Source organism: Aphelocoma coerulescens (genome assembly GCF_041296385.1).
Source record: "Aphelocoma coerulescens isolate FSJ_1873_10779 chromosome Z unlocalized genomic scaffold, UR_Acoe_1.0 ChrZ, whole genome shotgun sequence".
Lineage (NCBI taxonomy): Eukaryota > Metazoa > Chordata > Aves > Passeriformes > Corvidae > Aphelocoma > Aphelocoma coerulescens.
This window is the reverse complement of record NW_027184085.1, coordinates 408,696-434,763: the sequence shown is the minus strand read 5'-3', so window position 1 is coordinate 434,763 and position 26,068 is coordinate 408,696. Positions and strand designations below refer to the sequence as shown.

General features: G+C 45.9%; 1 protein-coding gene and 2 long non-coding RNA genes across 3 annotated transcripts in view; 1 reads left to right on the top strand and 2 right to left on the bottom strand.

The window, feature by feature from the left end:
• LOC138103789 (uncharacterized) overlaps positions 1 to 26,068 on the top strand; it is a 104,294-nt gene that overhangs the window by 54,108 nt on the left and 24,118 nt on the right. The window lies entirely within an intron of this gene.
• Positions 523 to 10,280, bottom strand: LOC138102972 (uncharacterized). Its single transcript, XM_069000821.1, has 3 exons — positions 9,791 to 10,280; positions 1,375 to 2,859; positions 523 to 1,311 (listed from the first exon to the last, which is right to left on the bottom strand). The coding sequence occupies exons 2-3, from the start codon at positions 2,854 to 2,856 to the stop codon at positions 523 to 525; spliced, it is 2,271 nt and encodes a 756-aa protein (XP_068856922.1). The 5' UTR covers positions 2,857 to 2,859; positions 9,791 to 10,280.
• LOC138103521 (uncharacterized) lies at positions 17,551 to 25,655 on the bottom strand. The gene is made up of 2 exons (XR_011147743.1): positions 23,933 to 25,655; positions 17,551 to 20,902 (listed from the first exon to the last, which is right to left on the bottom strand). It is a non-coding gene; the product is annotated as an uncharacterized lncRNA (long non-coding RNA).

Below are 26,068 nucleotides of genomic sequence, written 5' to 3'. Positions count from 1 at the left end.
AAAGGAGACAATCTACTATAGTAGGGTAGCTCAATTTCCTAAACTAAGACCAACTTTGCAAAATAGTTGTACACTGATAATAATAAAGGACCTCTGGAAGCAATGCTAATAAAGAATTCCTATTATAAAAATTTGGACTACCTATTCTCCTATGGTAAAGTGAGCTACAGGTCACTGAACAACTACATCAAGTCCCTAACAGGCCAGTTTCATGTCTTTGAGGTGTGCCAAGCAACCTCTCTCAGTCCGTAGTCTTCTGTAAGGATGTGCAGGTGGAGCCAGTTTCTGCCTCGTAGACGTAGGAACATCACAACAGCACCGTGGTAAACTGGAAGGTGAAGGGCAGGGCAGTGCAGAGATGTGTGTCTGCACAGTGAATCCGTGTGCCGCAGCATCTTCCATCCACGGGAGCAGGAAAGCAGCTTCAGGATTGCCAGTGAAAAAAGGAAGAATTATGCAGTGCTCACGTGGCTGCCATCGGGTGTGAGCCCCCCCAGCACAGCTCTGTGCAGGGAATTCCTCTCAGTGGCCGGAGAGCAGCATCCAGAGGCGAAATCGCAGCTGACCGTAAGCTCGCATCGCCTCTGCGTGGGCGGCCGGATCTTGGGCCAGGTGCTCAAAGAGGTTGAGCGGCTCGACCGCTCGCATTGCCGGCGGCAAGCTGATCTCTGCAGGAAGCCTCTGGTTGCCTAGGACAAAGTGCTCCAGGCGTTTCAACTGCAGGCAGCGGCGCAGGTATGCCATGATGTCCCACAGCCGCCGTGCAAATTCCCTCCTGCGCCACTGGGACAGCGGTACGGTGGTCAGCACGTGCATGACCACAGTCTTCCAGGTCGAGCTGGAAAAACCTGTGCCCCTCAGGATGCAGGTGAAGAGCTGCAGGCATTTCAGGTGCAAGCTCTCACACGGCACCTGCCTGGCGACGTGCTGGAAGAATTTTGCCTCTGCCACAGCGTACGTCTCAGGCCACGCTGTGCTTGCGATGGAGTCGGCGGGCTGGCTGCTCACAAAGATGCTGGAGCCGCCTGTCTGGGCCTCTGTGGGCTGGCTGACCGCAAAGATGTCGGAGTCCCCGTGGCGCACCCCAAACAACATCTCCACCACCAGGCTCTTCTTGCCTTTGCTCAGCCAGAATTGGCAGGACCGGCTGCGGGGCTGAAACACCAAGTGCCATGAGTACGACTGAGGCAAATGCAGCCATGAGCATCTCACCAGCTGGTAGAACCAGTGGGAGGTTTTCTCCACGTCCAGGTAGGAGCCGGTGCAGAGTGTCTCTAGGAGGCTGGGCTTCTGCTTCCGCCGCAGCTCCTCCTGCGAGTGGTGCAGGAAGCACAACAGCTTCTCGCCCAGCTGCTCCCTCTCGCACGTGCACACCAGCTCCACACGGACGCAGAAGGTCCTTGCTGCCATCTGCCCTCCACTGTTCAGCTCCAGGTGGAAGGCGTGTCCCGGTGGGGGATTCAGTGGGACCAGCACGCGGTACACCCCATCCTGCTCACGGGGACTCCAACCCTCAAAGGCACTGCCCACCCCGATGGCTTCTTGAGGCACCGGATAGAAACTATTGCTCACGCTGTCAATAAAGACACGCGTGAAGCTCTCCATCAGCTCAGCTGCCACTGAGCGACCTTTCTCCACGTCCTCGACGGGACACTGTATGCGATCCACTAATAGGATCCCTCGCTTATTCCCAGCGTCACGGGCGTCTTCTTCAATTCCACCACGGCTGCCTTTGCCCTTGCCAGCATAGCCTTCTTTTTCACTGGTAGCCACATGACCTTGTTCTCCTTCTTTTGCATCTTCATTCTTCTCTCCATTCGCATTTGCATCACCCTGTTTCTCATCTCTGTTTGCAACACTGGTCTCTTCATTTCCAAGGTGAGTGGTTTTTTCCTCAGTTGCAGCAAACCCACTGTGGTCTATTGCCTTCCCACCATCACTGGTGTCTTCCTGCCCAATCCAATCACTGCTTTGTTGTTCACTGGCATCACTGCTTTCCTGCACCTTCACATCTGCTTTTTCTTCCTTTCCATCTACCTCGTATACTCCTTTATTTACATCATCACTGTTGCCTGCCTTCATATACGCATCATCGGTTTTTTCTTCATTTCCATCTCCGTCTTCCTTTCCAGCATCCTTGTCTGGCTCCACCTTCACATCCTTGTTTTCTCCTTCATTTACTTCATCTAGGTCTTCCACACCTCCAGTAACATTGCCAGGTTCTTGTTCATTTCCTTCGGCAGTATTGTATCCTGGCATATTCCCATCACTCCAGCCTTCATCTTTCTTTGCATCATGGCCATCGTCACTTTTAACATCACTGTCTTTCTTCAACTTCACATCTTCATCTCGTTCATTGGCATCATCATCGTCTCCTTCATTTGCAGCCACAGGACTGCCTTCTCCTTCATTTCCACTGCCGCTGTCATCTGCCTCCACAGTCACATCTATGGTTTCTCCATCTCCCTTGGAATCCAAACTGTCTTCTTCCTTTTCTTTTTCCTTCTCCTCTCCCAAGGTCTTGCAGGAGCTCTGGTCCTTGCCGCTGCTGTTGGTTTCGCTGGCTTCAGGACTCCTCCTGCAGCTAAACCACAGGCCCAAGAGGAGCAGGAGTCCAGCAAGAGCCCAGAATGGCCACTGCTGCAGGGCACCAAAGAGCAGGGCTCCCCAGCCCTCGTCCTGCTGCTCCAGGGGCCCTTGCTCCAGCTCCTGCAGCAGCCGAGCCATCTCGCGGTCAAGCAGCTCCTCACGCTCCTGCATTCGCCGGTGCGTGGCCTCATCCAGCCCATCCCCAGCTGGCTGGGGGTACTGGATCAGGCTTTGCACGAGCACGAAGAGCAATGACAATAAAGCCATGGTCTGCAAGAGGACACACAGAAGGGGTTCAGTAGGGCCAGCATGGAGGCAGCCAGTGGGGGGCAGGAGCCACAGGGACGTGGCAGCAGGAAGGAGAGGGCCCCCGGCAGCTGGCAGGAGGCAAGGCCTGCACCGCTGCCCCAGCAAGCACCGAGCCTGAGCAAGGCACTCCCAACCAGGGGCTGGGCCCTGGATGCAGGGACAGAACACACGCCCCGGGTGCCGGCGCTTCTGCCCCAGCCCTCCCCCAGCCCTGCCTCCCCACCGCCTGTGTGCACTCACCGCTTGCCCAGGCTCTACTGGGGCAGCGGCAACCCATGGGGCCTTTAATAGCTGCCCCCATTGTGACACGGCCCCTGTGCTGTCACAGGCCCCAGAGCGCATCACAGGCCAGCCCCACCCACCATCCCCAGCCCGGGAACTCATCATGGCCCTGGGCACCCAAAGCCTCAAGAGACACAAAGTGCAGACCCATCAGTCGTGAACCTGGGAACCCCAGAGCTTCCCTGTACAAAGCAGGCACAAGTGCCCTCCCACACAAACCCTTGTCAAATATAAATATGGGTGACATGATCCATGGATGCTCTTGGTATATAGGTGTAAGCTTTTATTTAATCTTGGAGGGGGACATTTTTTATTAATAATATTTATATTGATTACTTTTGGGGCAGTATGTCATATAGGCTAATGTTTTGTTACAGATTTAGTGAGAAATCTTTCTGAAAGAAATCCAGGCTGCTTGAATGATGCACAGGAAGATCTAACACCCTCCTTTAAGAGGCTCAGTAAGTTAATTACAAAATTTTGGTGTCTTCAGCAACCTCTCAGCTCTTAAAACTCTATGGTTCAACACAGTGCAAAATTCTGGGATAGCCAGGATTTTGTTCAGAAAGTAGAATGTCTCCTTTTTCAAATTTGTAGCAAAGATGTACATCTGTCACTCCCACCATCTTCAAAATTGTCTGCCTTAAACAGAGTTAACCAATCTCTCTGACTTGTTTGATGTTGCGCTGGTTAAATAAAGGAAATTCTGACTCTTTCTGCTATCTCTGTGTATTTATCTCCAAAGGACTGTGAGTACGGAAGAGTCATCCCCTATATTCCTCAGCTCTTCTTTGGGGAACTCACCTAGAAATGGAACTGCAGAAATGGGGAGGGAGGAAAAAGAAACAGGATGTGAATCGAGCACCTGCATAGTGACCACAGATGTCCACTGCTAGACAGACACTGACGTCAGGCAGATCGTGCCCTCCAAATAGTGCTCAGAAAGAGAACAAGTTTGGGATTTCTGAAACTGCTCTGAATTGGATTTGCTTAAACAGATGTCATTAGTAAAAGTAATCAAAGAAAGAGTTTTGATCCCTCTTCCAAGCTGATGCCACTTATCATGTCTCTTCCCTGCATTCTTCTAGGGAAGCTGTTTTTGATGTTGTCCCGTCCTTCTTTTTATAAGAGAGCAAAAATCCTTTGTTAAGTATTACTCTTTCAGTTTTGTTTCCTCTCATCTTCTGAGATACAGTAAAGTGAACATTCAGCAGAATAGTTTTGTATTTTTTGAATACAATTCTTCTTTTATCCAATTGAGGCCCTTCTGTGATCATGAAAAAACAGCCTCCAGTCAGTGACATCAACAGTTTACACTCATAAGAGCTTGACATGGGTCAGTTCTCCAAGGTTATTCTTAGTTCAACTGCTATGTAAGCTGTTGATGTCACTGACTGGAGGCTGCTCTTCAGGACATGATATATATGATAATTATATGACAGAAAATGCAACATAGAGTTGAATCTGACCTTCAAGTTCACTAGCTTAAAAAAGGAAAAAAAATGTCTGCAAGAAATTTGCTGCTTTTCCCATTACTAAGATGTAATAAATGCCTTCAAGTTTATACTCGGTCGACGGCATATACACATGGACAGCAGCGCCCATCCATCTTCAAGCTAGGGTACATTTTAAGTCTCAATGATCACTGCCTCCAGAAAGCATTTTTGAGACAAAACAGGCAAAGTCTTTTGCATATCTAGACAATCATCCAATACTAGGATCTTCACTCTCACATAAACACTTCATGTTTTTCCATAGAGGAATCTGAGATAGATTTTTCTGACAAATAACAGACCACCAAAAATTAATTAAACGACAAACAAGGGAAAAGCACCACTTCCTCACTCAGCACATTTTCCTTGATTTTCATTAAGCATTCAGATTTACAGACGCTGATATTGCCACAAGAGCAGTTTTTTTCTGGTTTTACTTCCTCTTCTAGTAGAGCAAGCACAGCTGCAAAATGCAAGCTCATTTCTAGGCTCTCTTACACATCACCAGTTTACCACATTCCAACCAGTCATAGCTGTGCAACACCCCGTCAGGGTACTGGGATTACTGCAGTGTCACAGACAGCTTAAGTGAGCTGTACAGTTTTAACTACGTTTTATATGTATAATTAAATGATGCATGACATGGAAATAAGCCAGCTGTACTGAAACTGAACAAACTAACTGCTGTGATGCAACAGTTAAGCATCTCATCAGTTATAAAATGAAACAGGTTTAAAGCAAAAGCAATATAGAGAACAGAATGCTTGACACTGTTAAATAGCATGTTCAAAGGATAATTTTTGAACATTAAGGAAATGTACTCACCCAGTCAAATTTTCAAAAGAATTCCTGGCACCAAAATGTTCTCTGTTTGCTTTTTCACCATGTTTTAAGAATGGATCACTCTTAGGGGGAAGAAAATCCTGTGTGCAAAACACTGCGGGAAACTAAACAATCCTTAAACATGGCTAATTGCCACGTGGAGCTGATGGTTTAGCACGGTCATCCTTCAGCAGAGGAGAAAGAACTGCCTGTCTTTAGTTTACTTAGGTAAGATGAAAAAAGTGAGGAGTGTGAATTTGATCTCGCTTCAATTTACTTCAGTGGAAAAACTCTTGCCATGACTTCAGTGAGAGTGAGACTCCACCTTAATTCATTCTATATGGAGAAAAACAAACCAGCTGAGAATAATGCTTTTGTTTATTAGATTTAAATTACTACCATAGTCGTTTTGAACAGTGCTAAGTAAATCCTGCTTTAAAAGCCAAACCTTGCCTTCAGTCGTGCTTATTCCTCTGTACTGTGTCACAGTGCAGGATTCCTGGTCCTCTGACCAAGTCACGGCTGTCAAAGTAAGCATGGTTTGCTCTGGGGAATGGCCACATTCCCACACGGGAATGATACATGTTTGTGGATATCACTGGTGACAATGCCCAAATCTGGCCTGGTGCATGCCCCCCAGCCAAGAAACTAGGGTGCACGCTTTGGTAATATAAATGCATTCACTGAGAACACAGACTACACTTACTGAAATGTCCATGAAAAGCAGCCAAGTAAATCAAATCAATAGGGTTAAATTTGCAATTTCTCTCTTTCTGCAGGAAAATTTTAGGATAGCCACAAATTGAGAAAAATTTGATTTTTTTTCTTCTTTTTCTCAGAAGGCAATCAACATTCTGGGTCTGGCTATTCTTTACTTCTCCCTATGAAGTAAAATCTAAAAAGACACACACGATATTTATGGAAGGACCTCCCAATGAATTAGGAAAAATTATTACTCAGAAGATAAAACAGAAACAAGACTGTCTACACTGTATGAATTAAACATACGAGAATTAGGACACAGAGCCTTCCATTCTTTAGTAACAGAACTGATGCTGTCCTGAAAATGACATGAATGAATTAGACTGGTGTATGAAAACCTTCTGCATCTGCTCTAGAGGTTGGAATGAGGATGTTAAATGAGGCAGCAGACAACAAGGATGTGCTGCTTAGGGAAGCTGTGGTTGTGGAGTTCTGCAGTTTGGATGAAGGTCACAGGTTATCTCCATCTACATGAAAATGAGTGATAAATACACACTGTCGGTCTTAAGACTGAAAGAGTACTAGGCAAAGAGGGTTAAAATATGGAATATTACTCAAAATCATCCCCTGGTTTTCTAAAGATCCTAATCTTCTATTAGAAGACAGTTTGTTACCTTCTCCTAATATTAAAACTACAGTAATAAAAGCACCTCAATCTTGTAGAAGTATCTAAGATACACAGATTAAGTAAGGTATATGCACTGAGAGCACCCTAAAAACATCACAAGAGGAGTGACAATTTCTGGGATAGTAATGACATGAACAAGTATCTAACTTAAGTCTGAGTGAATAAGAGTATTTTTCAACTAATGGATATGGGAAAATGTGAAAAGATGAGATACGTGATTAAAGATCATAGTGGATTTGATTAACACAGGTGGAGAATATATGACTTTGATTCTGTACTACAACGTATTTTAATTGATTTGTGTGTAGTTTTAGTTTTATACATGCACAGTTTTTTAGAACACATCTTTAGACTGGGACAAACAATAAAGGAAATCCATTGTACGACTTTACATTGATCCCGACATCACTCACTGGAATATCTTAACATTTCCTGCACAGATTCCCATTCGTTAAGATGACGACCTTGAGAAGAAGGAAACCTATAGCTGCCATTCAGAGAAGGTCTAAAATTTTAATTGCTGTTTGAACACAAAGGAGCTTTGACATGCTGTGGTTTATTGAAGCACTCCTGCAGTTATAGACACATCTTTAACCACCCTACCCTCTCCCTCTTCCTCCATCCACCACTGATTGATGCAACTGGAAAATTCAGTAACTGCAAAGTCCTGCTTACTTCCAGCTCTCCTGCCCCAGCAAATGCTCAGCTCTTCTGGGAAGATGGAGCTATGCCATAAACTCATTGCACATGAAAGGAGACGAAACCTTCCCTTCAAAGACACGTGTGACCAGGTTTTTGGAACTGCCTGACGTGGCCAGTTCTCATCTGTTTTCCATAAAGAAGGAGAAGAGCCCTGTATTCTCCTCTTCATGATAGTTCAAGTATTAATTCCAAAGAACAGAGATGCCAGGACTTGTCAGTGACATGACTAACAATTTTATGACAACTGGCAAAACAGTTCATTTCTCCTACATCTTATTCTCAGAAACCTTGGAATTGTTTTGTCTGAAAGATTTGGGGGGAGGAAGGTAGACTTAATTCTCACAACTATATTAAATACTCAGTATATGTGATATCCTGTTGTCAACACACAAATATATAGTTTGATTATGATAAGCCATACTGGAATCATTTACAGTACATAAGTGTGAAAAAACAGCATTAAATTTTTTCTTGTTCCATGTGGAAAAATATACACCTTCCAACCCCCCAAGAAAGTAAGACAAAGCACAATAAATTCTGGTAATTCTCTTTCTTCCGACTTTTCAGTTCCATCACAGCTCTCAAAATTAAGATTTATGTGCTATTTTGCATCTGCATCTGTTGATTTTCCCCCCCTACGGGGATATAGGTGAATAAGTTTGGACAGGAAACGGTATCCCTCAAGCCAAACTGAAAGGTTTATAAAGTTGCTAATAAAAGTTTGGGTCAGGGCCTAAATATCAATCATCTGCTCATCATCTTTTTAAACGAGCTCAGGCATTTCCCCAACTGTTCCCAGCAGGTCTCTGCCACTATTTTAAACTAAGATTTCAGCCATTTTTTTTCCCCTGTGTTGACCTCAATAATTTTTCTTTCTCCCCCTCTTTACCTGCCAAAGGCATCCATCAGGATTTTGCCAAAGGCTATCTGCTTTTGAAGTTGAGAGGAATTCACTAATCGTGAGTGTCAAATCCACAATAAATGCCGTCGCCATGTGGTACATGCTGCTTTTGGGAATTATCTCAAAAGGCCTGGCTGTGAGAAGGCCGGCTGTATGTTAGGAGGGTTTTACTGCTAACTTTCGTAACTCACGTCAGGTCTTTCAGTTTCTCTATTCATTGGCTTCAGTGAGTGCAACTGTTTCCCAAAGTAATAAAAATGTTGTCAAGATCCCTTGATCTTGCTTCCTCTGTCTCTCTCACACAAACACATCCAAACACATTTATATACACAGTGGAATAGCATGCCCAGTGGCACGCAAATCTAGCAAAAGAGAAGCTTGTAAATAAATAGCAAGTCATTCTGCTTACTCAATAAATTTCTCTGGGTGTTAAACTCATGATAAACATATCATAAGCCCCAATGAAGGCTTTACAGCCTGTCCCATCACACCATCCTGAGTGTAACTCTGCAATGCATAGGAAGACATAAGTTTGAAAAACAGAGCAGAAATAGCTCCCATAAGGGCAAGGTGCTGACACAGCTGAAACATAACTAATGGGAGAGCATTTGTTTTCACTAAAGAAGAAAGTATCAGTGACACACCTCTGTGCCTGTGCAGGTGTGCTGTACATTCAAAGCAAAAAGAAATCTACCTTCTTTAAAAACTTGTCCATTAATACATAAATATGTCTGTGTTGAAATCCCTCAGTACCATTCTTAACAAGAACTACACACAAGACTAAGAAATTCTGCAGAGAAACACGCTTTTGTGATCCAAAGAGGCAAGGAGAAAGAAAACCACCTATGAAGAGTTTAACATACCCACTTAGTGATAGAAAAAGAATTATTACAAAAATAAATGTCAGTCCCCTTGAAACACTTGAGTCAGCTCTCTCAACTTCCTCTGATGCTGTAGGAAGGTGTGAACGTCCTCCATGTCTCACATCATCCCCACCAGCCACGTAGGAATGTCTCCAATGCACCTCAGAGTGTTTCAAGTACCACTCCCCTCTAATTTATGTAGAGTCTGTTAACATCCTCTTGGAGCAAACAGAAATAATACTTTTAAAAGACAGTTATACTTCAGAAACATGTGCCCCGACACAACAAAAAGCCCAGATTTTAATACTGCCCCGAGGCAGAATTCATCCATCTTTAAGGCTTCTATTATGTATTTCCTGGTTAGTAATACAAAAGAACTGCTGGCAGTATCACATCAAAACGAAAGTGGCAGAATCAGAAAAACTTCTGAAAAGTTTACCTTTATAGGAAAGCTTCAGTCTTGGGATATTTTGTTTTGACATTCCAGTGACTGGAAGGAACAGCATCACTAAAGACAGCAGGCTGCAGGCACGTGGCACTTGCAAAGCTCTCATTCTGCTCTCCTCTTCTGTATCTTCTTTTGTACTATGGTGAAGTATCTCCCCACTTTTCAAACAATCCAAGTTTTATCTGGAAGAAAAAAAGAAAACATCTGCAGATCTGCTTTACTGCATAAGTAACAATTCTGTAAGCAAGCCAGACCTATCTTTAAGGAGCACCTCAGTTAATTTCTTTGCTACAAAAGTATTTTTCCTCTAGTACAAGTAAATATGTTTTGTTTCCTTAATACTAAACTTACACATTTTGACATTGGAAAAATATGTAAACTTTTCAGACACCAGTGTCTAGCCTAGCTAAAGTTTAAGCACAAATTAAATTAATGCAGTATCCATAAAAAGAACATCTGACATTCAAAAGTGACCATGCAACTTGATAGTTAATACCAGTCCATTGGATATCTTATATGTTTTATAGCTCTTTTTGTCTCAGTACAACAGCTATTGTGTGTTTATGCTATGACTAGAATGAACTGTAATGTCTCAGATGCCATGGGGGTACAAGCTGAGTTAACAGTGAGTACATATCCATATCCATCAAAAACTTTTCATAAATAAACTAAGAAAACTGGACAGAGCAAGCAGTTGTGTTTAGTTTTAATAGAGAAAAAAGTCAAAGCGGATGATGGATTTAAAAGTGCTTTCAGTATGATATTTCCAGCAGAATAACTGCCTCAACTCATCCACCAAAATGTCCTATAAACTTTAATGAGTGTTTCAGGCTGGGGTCAATAGGCTGATATGGGATTTTGTTAGCACAGTGTGCAACTAAGCCAGCTTTGCAACACTTTTCACTTAGTAAGAATCATTCGTAGTCCATAAATCTTAAAGTGTTTTACAAACGAAAGCAATTATCACTGCCCTTATTTTCCCTATGCAAAAACGGAACCATAAAGCTGCAATGAACCTATTTCCTCAAGGTCACACAGCCAGCACAGGAGTTGAAAAGAAAACAGCAACAGCAGTCCTGCTGTCCTTTGTACCCAGCTATCAAGGATCCCTTTTGCCCAATAACTCGACTTTTGCACGTGAAATTATTTGAAACGGCATCTTGAGTTCTGAAGGCAAAACTTCACGGTTAATAAATCACAGAGATCAGAGTATGAAAATATTTGTGAGACCAGATCCTTCCCCCTGCAAGTGCCTGATGCTAGAGGTCAAGGGAGATGGCTGGTGAAATGACAAATGTCAGTGTTTGAGTAATGCTGGAAAACCAAGGAGTAAGGAAATGTTATGGTTAGTCGAGAGATTAATGGCTCATGATGTGCCATGAAAATTCTTTTCTGAAAGGTACTGGAGCTGCCTGATTAAAAGAGCAATCCTAGTGCCCACAGCAGCCAGCACTTGCACAGACACCAAAGGAGAGGTTCCTCGCAAGTCCATGAGAGATGCAGCACAGCTTGTGGCCCCTGAGCCTTTCCACTGGTCTGTTATTTGAACTCCTGCAGCACTAGGTCTTGCAATTCTGTGAGCTACAGCAGCACCCAGAACCAATTCAGCACCTCCTGATACAGGCAGTTCATCCTTCCTGGCATGAAAGGATGGAAACAGAATCCCTTCAGTTCTCTCTGACACAGGAAATCTTGCTCAGATAGGCTTTCTGAGCCTCCAGACTTTCGCTCAGTAGCAAAAGACAAGGAAGTGTGCAAGAAAAGCATGATGGTGAAAAAGAGGGAAACAATCCGTAAAATCCCCAAAGCATAATTCCTATTGCAGAACACTAAGCTTCTTTCTTCTCAGTCCCCTCTTCAACACTCATATTCAGTGTCTGAATGCACTACTCTTGGCCAAGCGTGAGTACACGTTCATGAAATGACATGGAGAGAAAACAGACAAACATGAAATGCCTGTTTCATCTTTCTCTTCCCTTTATTACAGTATCAGATCCTAAGAGAACACCCTTAACTTCTTCTGTGCCAACACATCTATTTGAGGGTGGACCACGAAGGACGGAAGTGGATTAGACCATCCCAGGGTTAAATCGCCTTTAAGAAATTTATTTAGAGGTGAAAAAGGGGAAAAGAAGGAGAGGGGAGGAGGGGGAAGAATATGTGAAAATGAGACACCAGCCCTGTTCATCTTCAGCAGGATGATAGTGACAAACCATACTTCAAAAAGAAGCAATTAAGAGGGAGCCAGTCTCACTGCAAGTATGTTGAGAAGTCATGGCCTGAAGGTCTGGGCCTCAGCCAACAGGGAACTCACCAAAGGATATGGGGCTCATTTTCTTGAGGCAAATTACTGTGAAGAATCAGGACTAAATTTGACTAAAAAACCAGTTGTGTCAATGCACTGTCATTTGCTGAATTGATTGAGAATCAGCACCAAACTCGGGCCTTCGGCCATAGCTCACAACCTCACTTTTTCATGTAGGCTTTTTTTGCTAATGGGAACCTTCCTTTGTTTTGGTTGGGTTTTTTTTTCCTTTTCCCCTTTTATTTGAATAAAGTCTGTGAAAAACCATTTGCTTTCACAAGGCAGTTAGTTTACACTCGAGGCAGCTGCTCTGTGAGCTCGAGCCAACCCTGTCCTGTCTTTAGATTCATTGCAATCTGGCCAGATTGTCACATATATTTTTAGTTTATGATGATCCTCTAATACAATTCCACACAGAGTCCTTCCAACAGTCTAGCTCAGGTTAATGAACTTCAGGCCAACTAACTTGCCATTAATCGTCAGGAAATGCCCTTCCTCTCTGTAACACATGCAATGTCAATCAGTGTCCTGTGCTGAAAAGACCCACGGTCACGCAGCTCAGTAGCAAACAGTTCCATGGGCAGAAATAAAACATAAAACCTAAACGCAAATTTGACTCCCCCATTCCTTCCTCCCCTCAAAAGTAAGAAGAATTTGGTCAGAGAAGGAAAAATTACTGGTTTGTTCAGTTCTTCGATACTTCAGCTAAGGACCAACACATTGTACAACCTCCTCACCATGAACAGATCCAAAATAACTGAGGAAAAAGAGTCTGAAATGAAAAATGCTGAGGCTAAAGCTGGTTTCCCACCTTGGCTTCAGCTAGGAAATAGCACCGCACTGTGTTCATTATCACCTGCAAGACCGACCAGGGAAGGAAGCCAGGCATACACCTCGCTGAAACAGGGGCATTTCCAATGGAATAAAGAAGCTTTTATTTGCCCCATGTAGGGGTGGGAGGCACAAGGCTGAGGAGGGGCTGAGCAGCCTGGCTCCATCCTGCTAGGACCTCCCTGCGGGGCCCATAAATTGGGAACAGGCCGTAGGTTAAATGCCAAAAGACAGAAAGCTGAACTGCTGGTGCCCGGCCATCCTGACAGAGAGAGGGGCTGGACCTGACTGGCACATGTGGGATGCCACGTCTCTGAAATGAGGTGTCACCTCCCTGCAATTGGTCAGATTTAGTGGAGCCTATAAAACAGATTGCTCTGAAGCTACTGTCTGAAACAAGAAAACCTGGGGCCAATTTACTAAACATAATTTATTCCAGGCCCTTTGTGGCAATAAACAGAGCTCTTCAGCCTTCTCAAACACACAGACAGTAAGGAGTTCTGTGCTTATGGGAGCTTTTTCAGATCGTTCAGCTCAAACCTATCTAAATGCAAAGTCTTGCATTCACAAATACTGTGTAGTTTCCGACTTCTCCTGGCATCATGAAGTCCAGAGCTGAAAGGACTGTGACCCATCTGCAAACACACGCTTTATAAACTGTATTCGTGTAACTCTTGGTTAGTTCTGTAAAATAAAAACCTTTATGGAATTGGAGGATAATTTAAAACCTGTTTCCAACACTAGGTTTCCGAGGTCATTTTGAAATTCAGAATTTTACATTCAAATAAAGAGTTACGGCTCAGTTTTAGTGAACCTAACAGCAATGCTGCAAATTGTGACAGCTGAAAATCTAGAGCAACCCAGTCATCATAAGCTTATAAATTCATTATAAACTTAATGAGTAAGTTGCCTAGGCCACGTAGCCTCAATATCTAATTTACTATCACTGATGCTAGAGTTTTTCTTTCTTTTCCTCATCTATCCTTGTTTGAGATGATCTCGAGGTTTTATTTTGTCTATGGAGTCAGAAGCCAGCAAAAGATGTCCCTTCTAGACATCAATAAAATAGCATGAGTGGCCTGTCAGACAAACATACTGCTTTAAAAGATTTAAAACTAATCACCTACAAGAAGAAACAAAAATTACCCCGCCTACAATTCAAATTGATTGAAAGGTACCTTATCTCTTTATGATCTCTTCCTTAAGTATATGTACTTTATATACATGCACACAAATTTAAAGCATGTTACTTTAACTGCAAATATACAAATACGTGTCCAATGCATTATGTAGATGTCTCACCTTGAAATTATCACACATATTCCAAAAGAAAAATTACTATTGAGTGGTTCAAAACTATACTATAATCATGAACTGGATATTGAATTGTCTTTGTTAATAAGAGAGAAAACTATAAGCATACATGACTCAGATTAGTAACTTATAAAATCAAATAGACTAAAAATAAAATTGCATCATTAGACTTAATATTCTTAACTTAGTTCTGCAATAACAAAGATGACATTCATCCAGAGCACAATGAAACTATGTTCTTGTACCACTTAGATAGATGGTCTGTTGATATATTATTTGGCAGAAGATGCTTTTCACTTTACCGTGTTCTATTTTATTTCATTGGCACCTCGCGCGTTGCGCCGGGCGGCTCATTCGGGGACATGCGCCGGCTCCCACAGCGCCCCGCCCGCCGCCGCTCCCCGCTGCTCTCGGGAGATCGCACACCGCAGGCGGCCCAAGCCCCGTCTCGCCGACGGCCCTCGCCACCCGCCGCCCGCCGCCGCGTTCTCCCGCTCCCTACCGGCACGAAGCGGCGCCGGAATCCCTCCTGTCCTGGAAAAGGTGCGCTAAAGAAAAAAGAAATGAACTCCGAACTTTCCACGAACGTCCCAACAAACGAAGCCGCTGTGAGGGGCTTCGAGCTGGGCCTGGTCCCTCAGGGAACGGCGCTTTCCATTGGCTGCCGGAGTAGCCAGGGCTCCTATTGGCTGCCGCACGCTGCGACGCTTCCGATTGGCTGCTGCCCGACCCGCCGCCCCCGGGCCGCTGCTGCTGGGGGTCTCGCCAGGCGGGCTGCAGCCAGAGCAGGACACAGCGCAGCGCCAGCAGGCGTCCGGCGGTGCTCCGTGTCTGTCGGCGTCTGCACTTCAGACAGACAAATTGCATCCAAATTGCCGGCGATTTCCACCACCTGCTATTTCTCCTCTCTTTTCCTGGATGGATTTGACAGCGCTTTCTTTCCCCCCACAGAGTGGGAAAGCAAAATGCTCAGCTGCCCCTTGGCCATCTCCGCTTCCTTCCCAGCTCCAGCCTTGTCCCTCTTTCTCTCCCCTTTCCTTTGCACTAGGTTCTCCCTCCTCCTTTCCCAGGCAGCTCGCAGCAGAGACATTTCACCCACCGGCAGCACCTGCTTCCTCTCACTCCGTCCCAATTTGCCCACTTTGAACTACTGGAGCCGCCTGCCCGCGGAGCCGGACCCGCCGTGCGCCTGGGTAATGGTGGCGTGAATGATCGCAGGGATTATTGGGGTGGGCTGGGCCTGGCCAGGTGCCTGGTGCCAGCAAAACCACTCTGTCCCTCTCCTCCTCACCCTGGGCAGGGAACAGAACACATCAGGAAAGGCCCGAGGATCGGGAGAAGGGCACAGAGAGATCACTCACCGGTCACTGGAATAAGAGACACGACTGGGGGGAATAAATTGAATTTATTGTCAAACAAATCAGAGCAAGAGAATGAGAGGTAAACCTGCAGGGCTTTAAGCCTAGGAACGAGGACTTTTTCCTCGGCAGCTCGCAGCTGTACGAGGGGGATAAAGGATCCCCCGAGCAGCGGCTCTGCCCCCCCTCAATGGGGATGTGTCCAGACCCGCCGGTCCATGCCGGGCTTCTTTTTCAATTTCTTAATGAATTAAGGGAAAACTCCCTTTAGTCACCATTTCAAAGCCTTGAATCAAGGGGAAAACGGAGCTTCCCTCTCAATTTAGACCCGTAATTGATGCATAAGGAGGGTCTCCCCTAAATATAAACCCAAAGAAAAAGTGAATCAAGGGGGACTTTTGCTCAAATTAGCCTCCTAAAATGAGGGAAAATGCAGCGTCCTCTTCACTTTCCCTCAAGAAACACCATTTTGGGGGCTTTTGGACACGTTTTTCCTCTATGAAGGTCCCTTCAAATGAGGGTCCCCCTCGATGGAACTCTTATAATGGCACATAAAGGGCTTCCCTTTAAAACCAGGGACGGTGGTGTTTTGCCCTCAGTTTTAACCTTAAGATTATGAAAATGGGGCGGTTTCCCTCAATTCAAATCCATCAAACAGCACCATAAAGGCTTTCTTCTTCCAATTAGACAGGAAAATTAATGCAAAACAGTGATTCCCAGCCAACTGAGATACAAAATCATGAAAACATTGTGTCAATTGAGACCCTCCAAACAGTAGATGAAGTGGGATCCTCCTAAGTTCAAGCACAATTAAAGAAATGGAGTGTTTTCCCCTCAATTAAAATCCTTTTTCTTCTCGTAACCCCCCCCGCCCCCCTTTTTTTTGGGGGGGGGGGGGGCGAGGCACTGGGAGCACTTCCTCCTCCTCACTGGTCGCACTTGGGGCTGCTGCACGTTGGAGAGTGGTGGGAAGTTTCCTCCCAGTTCCCTCCCAGCGTTCCCAGTATCTCTTCCAGTGCTCCCACTGGCAAAACACTGGGGGGCACTGCATGGTCTGATGATGGAGGGGTGCATTGTCGAGGATCACAGAGGGGCCCGGGGGGTCCCAGGCATCCCTGGGGGGGTTCCAGATTCAGCAGTAGGATTTTTCAGACTATGAGTGAGCTATGTGGCCTTTGGAGGTGTCCCTTCCTCTCCTGCTCACAAGAGAGCAGCTCAGAGGTGATTTGGCTCCTGAGCATTTCAATTTAGGCCCCCAAAGAGAGGAGGAGCTGCTGCCCACATTACACCTTACAGCTCTGCCAAGGGGCATCTAACCCCATGTGTGCTCAGGAGGTGGGGATGCAAACCCCAAATCCCATCTCTGCCTCGCGCTGCAGTCCTTCAAGGGGTTCCTCTAGTCTGGAAAACCAGTTCCATAGCTATAGTAAACCCAGAGTCTCCTGAGTGAGAAACCACGTACTTGTAATTCCTCTGCAATAGCCTCATCCCACCTCCAGCAGCCCCTGGGAAGTTGCAGGCAAGAACACCTAACCTGGTAAGCAACTCCAATTCTTGGCAGATTTCCAGGACAATGCAAAAACATTTCAAAGTATTTTTTCAAAACATCTGCTTATTGTCCTTTAATGCAAAATAGTGATTCCATACCAGTCCTAAGAAGAGCAGGCCCAGAGAAGACCTTGCTCTCTACAACTCCCTGACAGGAGGGTGTAGCCAGGTGAGGACTGGCTGCTTCTCCCAGGCAACCAGTAACAGGACAAGAGGAAAGGGCCTCAAGCCGCACCAGGGTTGGGCATCAAGAGGACTTTCTTCCTGGAAAGGGTGGTCAGGCCTTGGCAGGGGCTGCCTAGGGAGGTTTGGAGTCCCCCCGTTCCTGGAGGTGTCCGAGGAACACCTGGACATGGCACTCAGTGCTCTGGGCTGGGTGACAAGGTAGGGATTGGGCACACGTTGGACTCGATGACCTTAGAGGGCTTTTCCAACCTCAGTGGTTCTGTGATTCTCATGATTCCAAATTCATTTGCAAAAGTTCTCACACCTCTAGTCACACCTTAGCAGGTGTGTAGGCCCAAGCTCATACATTTGAGAGATTTACTGCCTCCAGTGGGATCTACACCGCAATTTCAGGAAGAGGCAGGACTTGAGCCGTTACGAGAGAAAACTTTGCAAAAGCATTCCCTGGAGAGACATCCTGAAGGAAGGTGTCTCCCCCTCTTCTGACCATAGAGGGAGCTGAGTCTCCAGCGTTAATTCTAAAACTTTCGAGCTCCAAGTCTGACTCCCAGAAATTTTATTGGCCCCGCTTCCCAGCACAATACTCAGGCCTCACATGTCGAGGAAAAAAGCAGTGCAGATTAAATAATTAATGCTTCTGGGTACTGTTCTCCCTCTAAACTACACACAATCCCAAAGGAACAAAACCCTTAAAGAAGATGGATTGCTCTCACTAGCACAAGAAGGAGAAATCTGACAGGGATCTACTTCATCATTCTGCCAAGGCTTTGTCAAACACCTCAGCTCCTGCACTTCAGGGAATAAGAAGTGGCTTATAAGAAGTGACTTTTATGTCAGTGAGCATGTTATTATGGATTAATCTCGCACTGGAGAACAGTCTTCATACCCTACTGCATCACCCAAAGAGTCTGGAGGCTGCTGCCTAGTGAGCTCCTGAGTTGTATCTTCCTTGTCAATCTTATCAGCCCCTTGTTTGATTGTAAAAACGTAAACAAAATGCAGCAAGCATTGGCCCAACGGCTCAGGACTTGCATATCTCTTCCAAAGAGAGGGAGAAAAAAGAGTGTTTCTCCCAAATCACAGAGTTTAAAAGTTCATGTTATCTACATATATTTTTAAAAGAAAAAGAGGAACAGTAAAATATCAGGTAATATGCCAGTGGTGCTCCACTCTATTTCTGTTCTCTTCTTCCACTTGTAGCATCTCTAAGAATACTTTAAAACCAGCCAACCAACCAAAACAACAAAAAAACGACGTTGAAATGAAGCTGAACAAGAAGCAACCGGGCTGCTGGCTTGTGGGCACTCCACTGCCTGAGTTCCAGTAAGGGAGTTTATCCTCTCCGCAGTTTTGAGCCAGATCCCAAAGTACTGAGCATCAGCTTCTAGCTTTTTTAAGAATTTAACTGTAAGAAAAGCTGCTGGGGAGGGCCATGCTCCAGGCATATTCATGGGATTTCACCCGTGCAGCTCTCTAAGCTGAACTTGTGTCTGTCTTTTCCTCTACCTTGCTGGGCTTGGCTCATGCGTTTCTTGAGGGGAAGGCCCTGCACTGATCAAAGCATGTACTGACCTCAGATAAACAGCTTCTGTCAGTGTAGATCTATCCTAAATGGACCATTTCCCAAAGTAATTCAAGTACCTGAATTTCACTTACTCAAAACTGCTTTTAAAGAAACCTGGTTTAACACATTCCGTTTCTAAGCAACTACTGGGCAGCGCTCCTTCACTCCCTGTCAGTGTTATTCTCTGACCCTTGGAGAAAGGCTTTAAAGCAACAAAGGGCTTCTTAAGCACCAATAACTTACTCAGTCAAGAATTCAAATCAATAGCAAGGGCAGAGCCTGACTTCAAAACCTATTTTAAAACAGAATTTAAAAGCAGTTGCATTGCCAATTGACAAGATTAGAAAGGTTTCCTTAGCAGTTGTGATTACAAAGCAATGAACTGTGAAGGGAGAGGACCGAGCATGGAGCAGGTGGGGGGTAGGGGGGAAGAAGGGGGAAACCTTCCTTTGCACTGTGGGTTTTTAACCATCATGGTCATATCTCAACCAGTCTAATCTCAAAAAAGGAAAAGCTTCCTGGACATTTTTCATTTCAGCAAGAGCCTAAGGAAGCCCTCAGCAGCAGGAGATTGGAATAACTGCAATCCCTTGAGCAAAGGGAGCAGGGCGTGCTCCTCAAAGCCAGACCTTCATCCACAGCACCCAGAAGGTAGCAAAACAAGGCTACAACAAAGCCTTAAGTGGGGAATGGGTTATCAAGGGTTTTATAAGGAAAGGTCTGAAAAACAGGACCTGGACGGTGAGAGAGGAAAGAAATAGCAAGATAGCTGAGGCCTCTTGGAAAAAAAAAAGGGGGGAAAGGTCGGGATTAAATTCTAACTCAGCTGGAGCTGATCTTAAATGTAATAGGGGGAAATTGCAGCAAGAGGAGACTTCTTTATAGCAGCCAAGTACTGGGATAAATTCACTATAGAAACAGAGAAATCTACATCAGCAGCAGCTCTCTGCAAAGAGGTCAGGCATCCATTCCTCATGGCAAAGCAGGGCATAGGGAATTGTGCCAGACAACCTCCTCCCCAGGTTGATCCCAGCCCTAATTTCAAAAAATTGCACAAAAATGCAATTGTGCATTAACACAGCAAAGTCTTCTTTCCAGCTTATCAGGCTTTGAGATGCCTTAGATTGAGATGCAAACCCAGCTCCTACCACTGTGCTGTGCTCGGACTCTCCCCCCCTTTCCCCAACCCCATCTCCTGAGCAACCAACAGCTCGCAAGGAGCCGGCACTCCTGGAATTTCACACTCGGCATCTCTTCCAAGCTCAACAGGTGAACAAACAGGTACTCCAACACCTCCTTCCTTTGTACTTCGGGCAGCACAGACCCACTGGGAGAAACTGGAATCCAAGGGCAGATGTAAACATGGGACTCCTGCTTGCCACTGTCTCCACCCGTTCTCCAGCTCAGCCCTGGGCTGGGAAACAAAAGACAAGAAACATTTAAAAAACATCCTTGAGGTGTCTTGAGAATGCCCAGGCCTGGAAGAAAGACCTTCCCATCGCTCTCTTGGCCTTTTCCCACTCTGAGGAACTGTGCAAATGCACAGCCACACCCAAGCTGGACAGCCTGGGATGTTTTCTGCACACCAAACGCCACGTCCCAAGCACCAGGAGCCTGAAGATGCCCTGGATTGCAATTCACAGCATCAGTGAACCCTGCACAGGACAGCCAAGTCTGACAGGAAAAACCTCACTGCTCCAGGCTACTTGGCTCCTCCCAAATCCAGGCCAGCACTCCAACAGGCTCTAAGAACAAAACAAGAAAGAAGGGAAATGATGCTTTTTGTTTCAGTTGAGCTGCACATTTATCTTTTCCCTTTTTGCATTTCCAGGATGCAGGAAGTGAGAAGGAACTTGAGGAGATGTGCTCGGTCCGAGAAAAATAATTTTGAAAAAACTGTGCCTGCCTGGGCAGCTGCAGTTATTGCACAGGCATTCAGGGCTGACAGTTCCCTGCGGGGAGAGCTCAGCACATGTCCACAGAGGCAATCCCAGCATCTGAAAGAAAGAAAGAAGCAGCAAAAGGTGATTGCTTCTCTTTCCAAGTTATTTCAAGTGCTCACACCCAAACCAACCTTTGCTCTTGATGTGAATTATGCTTTCTGGGGGAAATCAGCTGATTTCCAAAGTTCCCTTCCTGCCCCGTGCCTGATGTGCACAGGAGAAAACCCCTTCCCTGAAGGGACTGTGCTCCCTCTAATCCCATTTGCCCAGTCTGTTCCATGGGGATATTGCCAGCCTGGGGCAGCAGAGGCACCCGCAGCTCTCAGCACTCTCTGCTCCAAGCACAGCTCTGGGCTCCTTTGCAGACTGCCTCTGCCATGGGGTTTTCTCCAGGAGAAGCCAAGGAATTGCTCATGGAAGGGTGGAGATTAAGTTAGCCCAAAGGGAAGTAGAGAATAAATATCTCATTTTTCCATCAAAATGCTCATGCTCTGCCCTACAGATTATTTCAAGTTTTTCCCACAAGCTTTGCCCTACCCATCACCTCATTTTTACCCCAAAAAGTAATTTTCTATATCCTCAAGAATGTCTCAGTGTCTATCCCCAAAATTTTCACTGTGTCTCTGCAAATGACTGCCTCAGTTTACCTCATTATGTTCATTCTCTTCCCTGGGGATTGCTTCAGATTTTCCTTCCGAGCTGTCCCTGTCTGTCCACTTCTGATTTCTTCTTTTTTACAAGAAAGTATTCATTCACTACCTCTGGAGATTATCTCCAGTTTTACCCCCCAAACTTTCCCTAACATTCACTCTTCATTGCCTGATTTTTACCTCAGTATGTTCATTCTCTCCCCTAGAGATAACCTCCGATTTTACCCCCAGTATTTTCCCTACCTGCCCGTTAACTATTTACTCTTTTTGACCTATAAATATTCTCTTTCTGCCCTGGAGATTTCATCAAGTTTTACTATGAAATATTTCACTATCTTTCCAGTACTGTCTCACTTTACCTCACGATGGACACTCTCCCTGCCACACATCCCCCCAGATTTCACCTCCAAAATTATTGCTACTTGTCCACTACTTATTACCTGATTTTCACCTCCGTATGTCTATTCTCTGCCCAACAGGTCATTTTAATTTCTACGCCCAAAACTTTTCCAACCTGTCACCTAGTGACTGCCTCAGTTTAGCTCAAAAATGTTGTCTCCCCTAGACATTAACCTCAGACTTTACCCCCAAATTTTTTCCCTGTCTACAAGTTACTACCTCCCTTTAACTTCAGTATGTTCATTCTCTGCACTACAGACTCAAATTTACTCTCAAAATCTCCCTGCCTCTCCAACACTGATGACTTCCTTTTTACCTCAAAACACTTATTTATTTTCTACCATGGAGGTTACATCAAGTTTCACCCCCAGAATTTACTAATACTCCCACAACTGATTCACTCAGTTTACCTCAAAAAGTGTTCATTCCCTCACCTAGAGATGACCTTGTATTTTACCCCCAGAAGTTTCCCTACCTGTGCACAACTGATTGCTATAGTTTACTTCAAAATCTTCATGCTCTCCACTACAGGTCACCTCAAGTTTACTTCAAACATTTTCCATACCTATCCATTACTGATTATCTCAATTTTTACCTCAAATAAGTCATTCTCTACCTACAGACACTGGATAGTAAATCATACAAAGATCTAAAAGTCTGCACAAGAAACAGCAGAAGGTTTTCCATGAATAACACAAGTTCCTTTTTTCCTCTCCTCCACCTAGGACTGCTACCAAGAGACAAGAGAGTTGTTATCAACACTCGAACCTCCCAAGCGTTGTTACTGCTCAGAGAGCTGCGCCGGCACTGAGCTACTCCCATGCGCCTGCAGGGCTTTGGGGAGGGGCAAGACCGTCCCACTCCTGCCTGGAGAAATTTCAACGCCCTAAAAAGTCATTTCCCTTCTCTCTCTCTGACCCAGGGCCAAAGCAGCTGTGTAGAACAACATGGACTATTCATGGAAAGGATGAGTCAGTTGTGGGAAAAACACTAGAGAAAGACTATCACCCCAAATTTCAGGGTGAAAACACACTGCTTGTTAACAGGAGCACACAAACTCAGTTAAACCAGAGAGGAAACTGCACACCAGGAAAAGAGCTGAAAGATATGCTCTGCCTTGGTTGATAATTCCAAAGGAAATTCCCCACCGATCATAGGCAATTACCTATAATTTTACCTCCATTATCACTGGATTTCTGACTTGGGTTTCTGTGGAAGTGTTTCACAGATGCCTTGAGGGGTCAGGGGCTTGGTTGGATTCTTTGTGGTTAGTCCTGACAGGTCCAAGCCAAACCCACCCACCTACATCAACGCTCCACCCCAAATTTGCATGAAATACTGATAACAATTTATAAATACTCCCCTTCCCTGTCCTTCCTTACACATCCATAGAGCAAATGTACTCTATCCATTGTTCCCAAGAGCACCTCTCCAGCCCAAATCCCAGTTTTCACAAACACAAACCAAAGAGACCTAAGACAATTATTCCATCAGTGCCTGCAATTCTGAGCTCCCTGTTCCCTGCCACTCACACAGCAATCTCACCTCAGCCCAGAGACTCCCTGTCCCCAAAGGGAAACACAACCTGATGGGGCACAGCTCTGGCACCACATTTCCCCTTGTTCCTGGAAAGCCCCAGGTAAATCCAGTCCCTCAGACCTTGCATCCCTGAACACCAGGAGAGCTGGAGTTTTACCCAGATCCCAGTGCCCTGCACAGCTGCACTGACACGAGCACAGGCTGATCGCTCTGCCCAGCACCATCCCTCATTTTCCTCCCATTGCTCCCCAAGCGTCCCCAAACCACCCCGTGTCTGTGCCGGGGCCAGTGCCTGCCCCGAGCCCAACCAGAGGCTGTCACCCAGCCCTGCACCAGCTCCCACCCCTGGGAGAGCTGGGAATGCACTGAGAGCTCAGCTCCCTGGGCTCCCCAACACCCAAACCAGTCCTCAGACACACAAATAATGCCCAACCTGCCCCTCCGGGCACAGCCAAACACCACAACTCCATCATCCCCAAGGAACTCTGGCAGTTACCTCTTCACCTCTGCCCTTTTCCAAAAGACACAAGTAGGACTGGGCTGTCAGAAATGGTATTCCCTAGGCAGTTCATCCCAGCAGAGAGGAGAAGAGGAACCCTGTGTCCCTCTGACTAACCCCACAGCATGGGCAGGACCGGCTGGGCTTTTTGTATTCAAAATTTTAAAATGAACTGAAGAACCTGAAAGGCAAAAAACACCACACACATAAGGTTAGAGCCAGTCAACACACACACAGACAGACACACTCTCAGACACCCCTTCTTCAGCTTACACTCTGACTGCAGCCCTTACTAGAAACACCCCTCCCAAAGAAGATGTTAAAGCATCTTCCGTCTGCTTCTCCTTGATGTGGAACAGTAGACCCTGGGAAAATTGGTAACATCAGTGACCATAGGGATCAAAATCTGCCTCGGGGACCTGCAAGACAGCATGAGGCAGTCTACAAGTAGCTGACAGCTAGGAGTTATCCCCACACCAGGCCCATAAGCTTTCTACCCAAAAGCCCACAGACAAGTGAGGAGAGTTTTAAAACTGTTCAAATGAGCCACGACTGAATGTGCCAGGGCAGGGCAGCTCCAAGCATAAGTGGCACATGGACACACAGTGCATCAAATATAAGCAAAGATGACACGAAGACTTGAGAGAACGCTTCAGAAGATAAATTCTTGAGACCAGGATGCTTTGAGACGACGGAAGCTATGGAACTACTGCAGTGAGGAGGGTCTAGTACACTGCATATAGAAGTCCAAGGGAATGGCACATGAAAAAAGATACTACCAAAACTGAGAAGGAAGACGGATAGGAACATCTTGTGTACTTCTGGTCTCAAAAAGCAAAACCATAAAGATGCCAGAATAAGCCCAATCCAGAAAAGTATGCAAGTACTCCCGCTGCCGATATGGCCCAGAACGATGCCTGTAAAGAACTGAGACATCACAAAGCCCTGTGACACTGAAGACAACGGACACAAACCACATCACACAGACACAAATTGAAACTGCCCAGCAGTTTCACCTGATGGGCCCAAGATTCCTAGTGCAAGATGAGCCAGAGGCCCACGATGCCGAAGGAAAGAAGGCTCTACGGCAGTAGTATGTGACAGTGAAATGTAAACTCCCTATGAGAAGTTAGTGCCAAAGCTGGTAAGAGGATGCTCAAGAAGTGCAGCAGGCCTAGAGAAGGAGGCAACGACTGCCAGGTGATACAAAGGGTTCCCTAGAGAAGGATTCTGCCGCCAAAGGCTGAAGTGACATCACAAAACATGACCGACCGACAAATGGCCAAGATGCAAGATGCCCACGTGTTATGCTCAAGAGTGTGGCTACACTGAAGAGTAGGCAAAATTTAGACCATGGCAATCATGCCAGACCCGAAGGCAGGCTCCTCGGGTGAAAAGACGGACAATGACATCAAGACTCAAAATCCAGTGATGCGAAGCTCACGAGAACATGGAGATGGGTTGGAACTGCCCGGCCCGGCAAAGGCTCGAGTGATGCTGAAGAAAAACTCCCTTAACCTCCAAGGGGCCCGGCCCAATACAGCCCTCTCCTCTCAGCTAACTTCAAATTGCCTCCTGTGATTCCAAAGGTGTTTGCCTTCTCCCAACCAACAGTCCCCACACTTAGCTCTCTGAAGACCAGCAGACGAAATCCATCCTCGACAGAAAACATTGCTTCAGCACCGTGGACGTCAATACATGGCCCACAGTCCACTTCGGCGGCTGCAAAAGACAGAACAATGACAAAATTCAGACTGTGATGACACGTCCCAGAAGTGACCCCTTGCACAATGCCCCTCTCCCTCATAACTGCCGAGGCTCATCGCTTACCGGCCGTTTCCAAACTTAGGCTCTGCACCTACTTGTGGTACCTAAGACAACAAAACAAACTGTGACTATCGCCCTCCAGAAGAATAATGCGCGGGCTCCCTCTGCACCGCTGGCCCAGGCTCACCTCAAATCTCAATCCGACTCCGGAGGTGGCCCGGACGATGCCTGCAAAGCAAAAAGGGACACGCTTCGCATGCTGCCACATACCTCTCACCTATCAGTCGCCCCACCTAAATGCCAACTCACCTGCTCGCCTCTGTCCCTTGGCATGCCTAGGGCAGCAGCAGCAGCACCTGCAGAGAA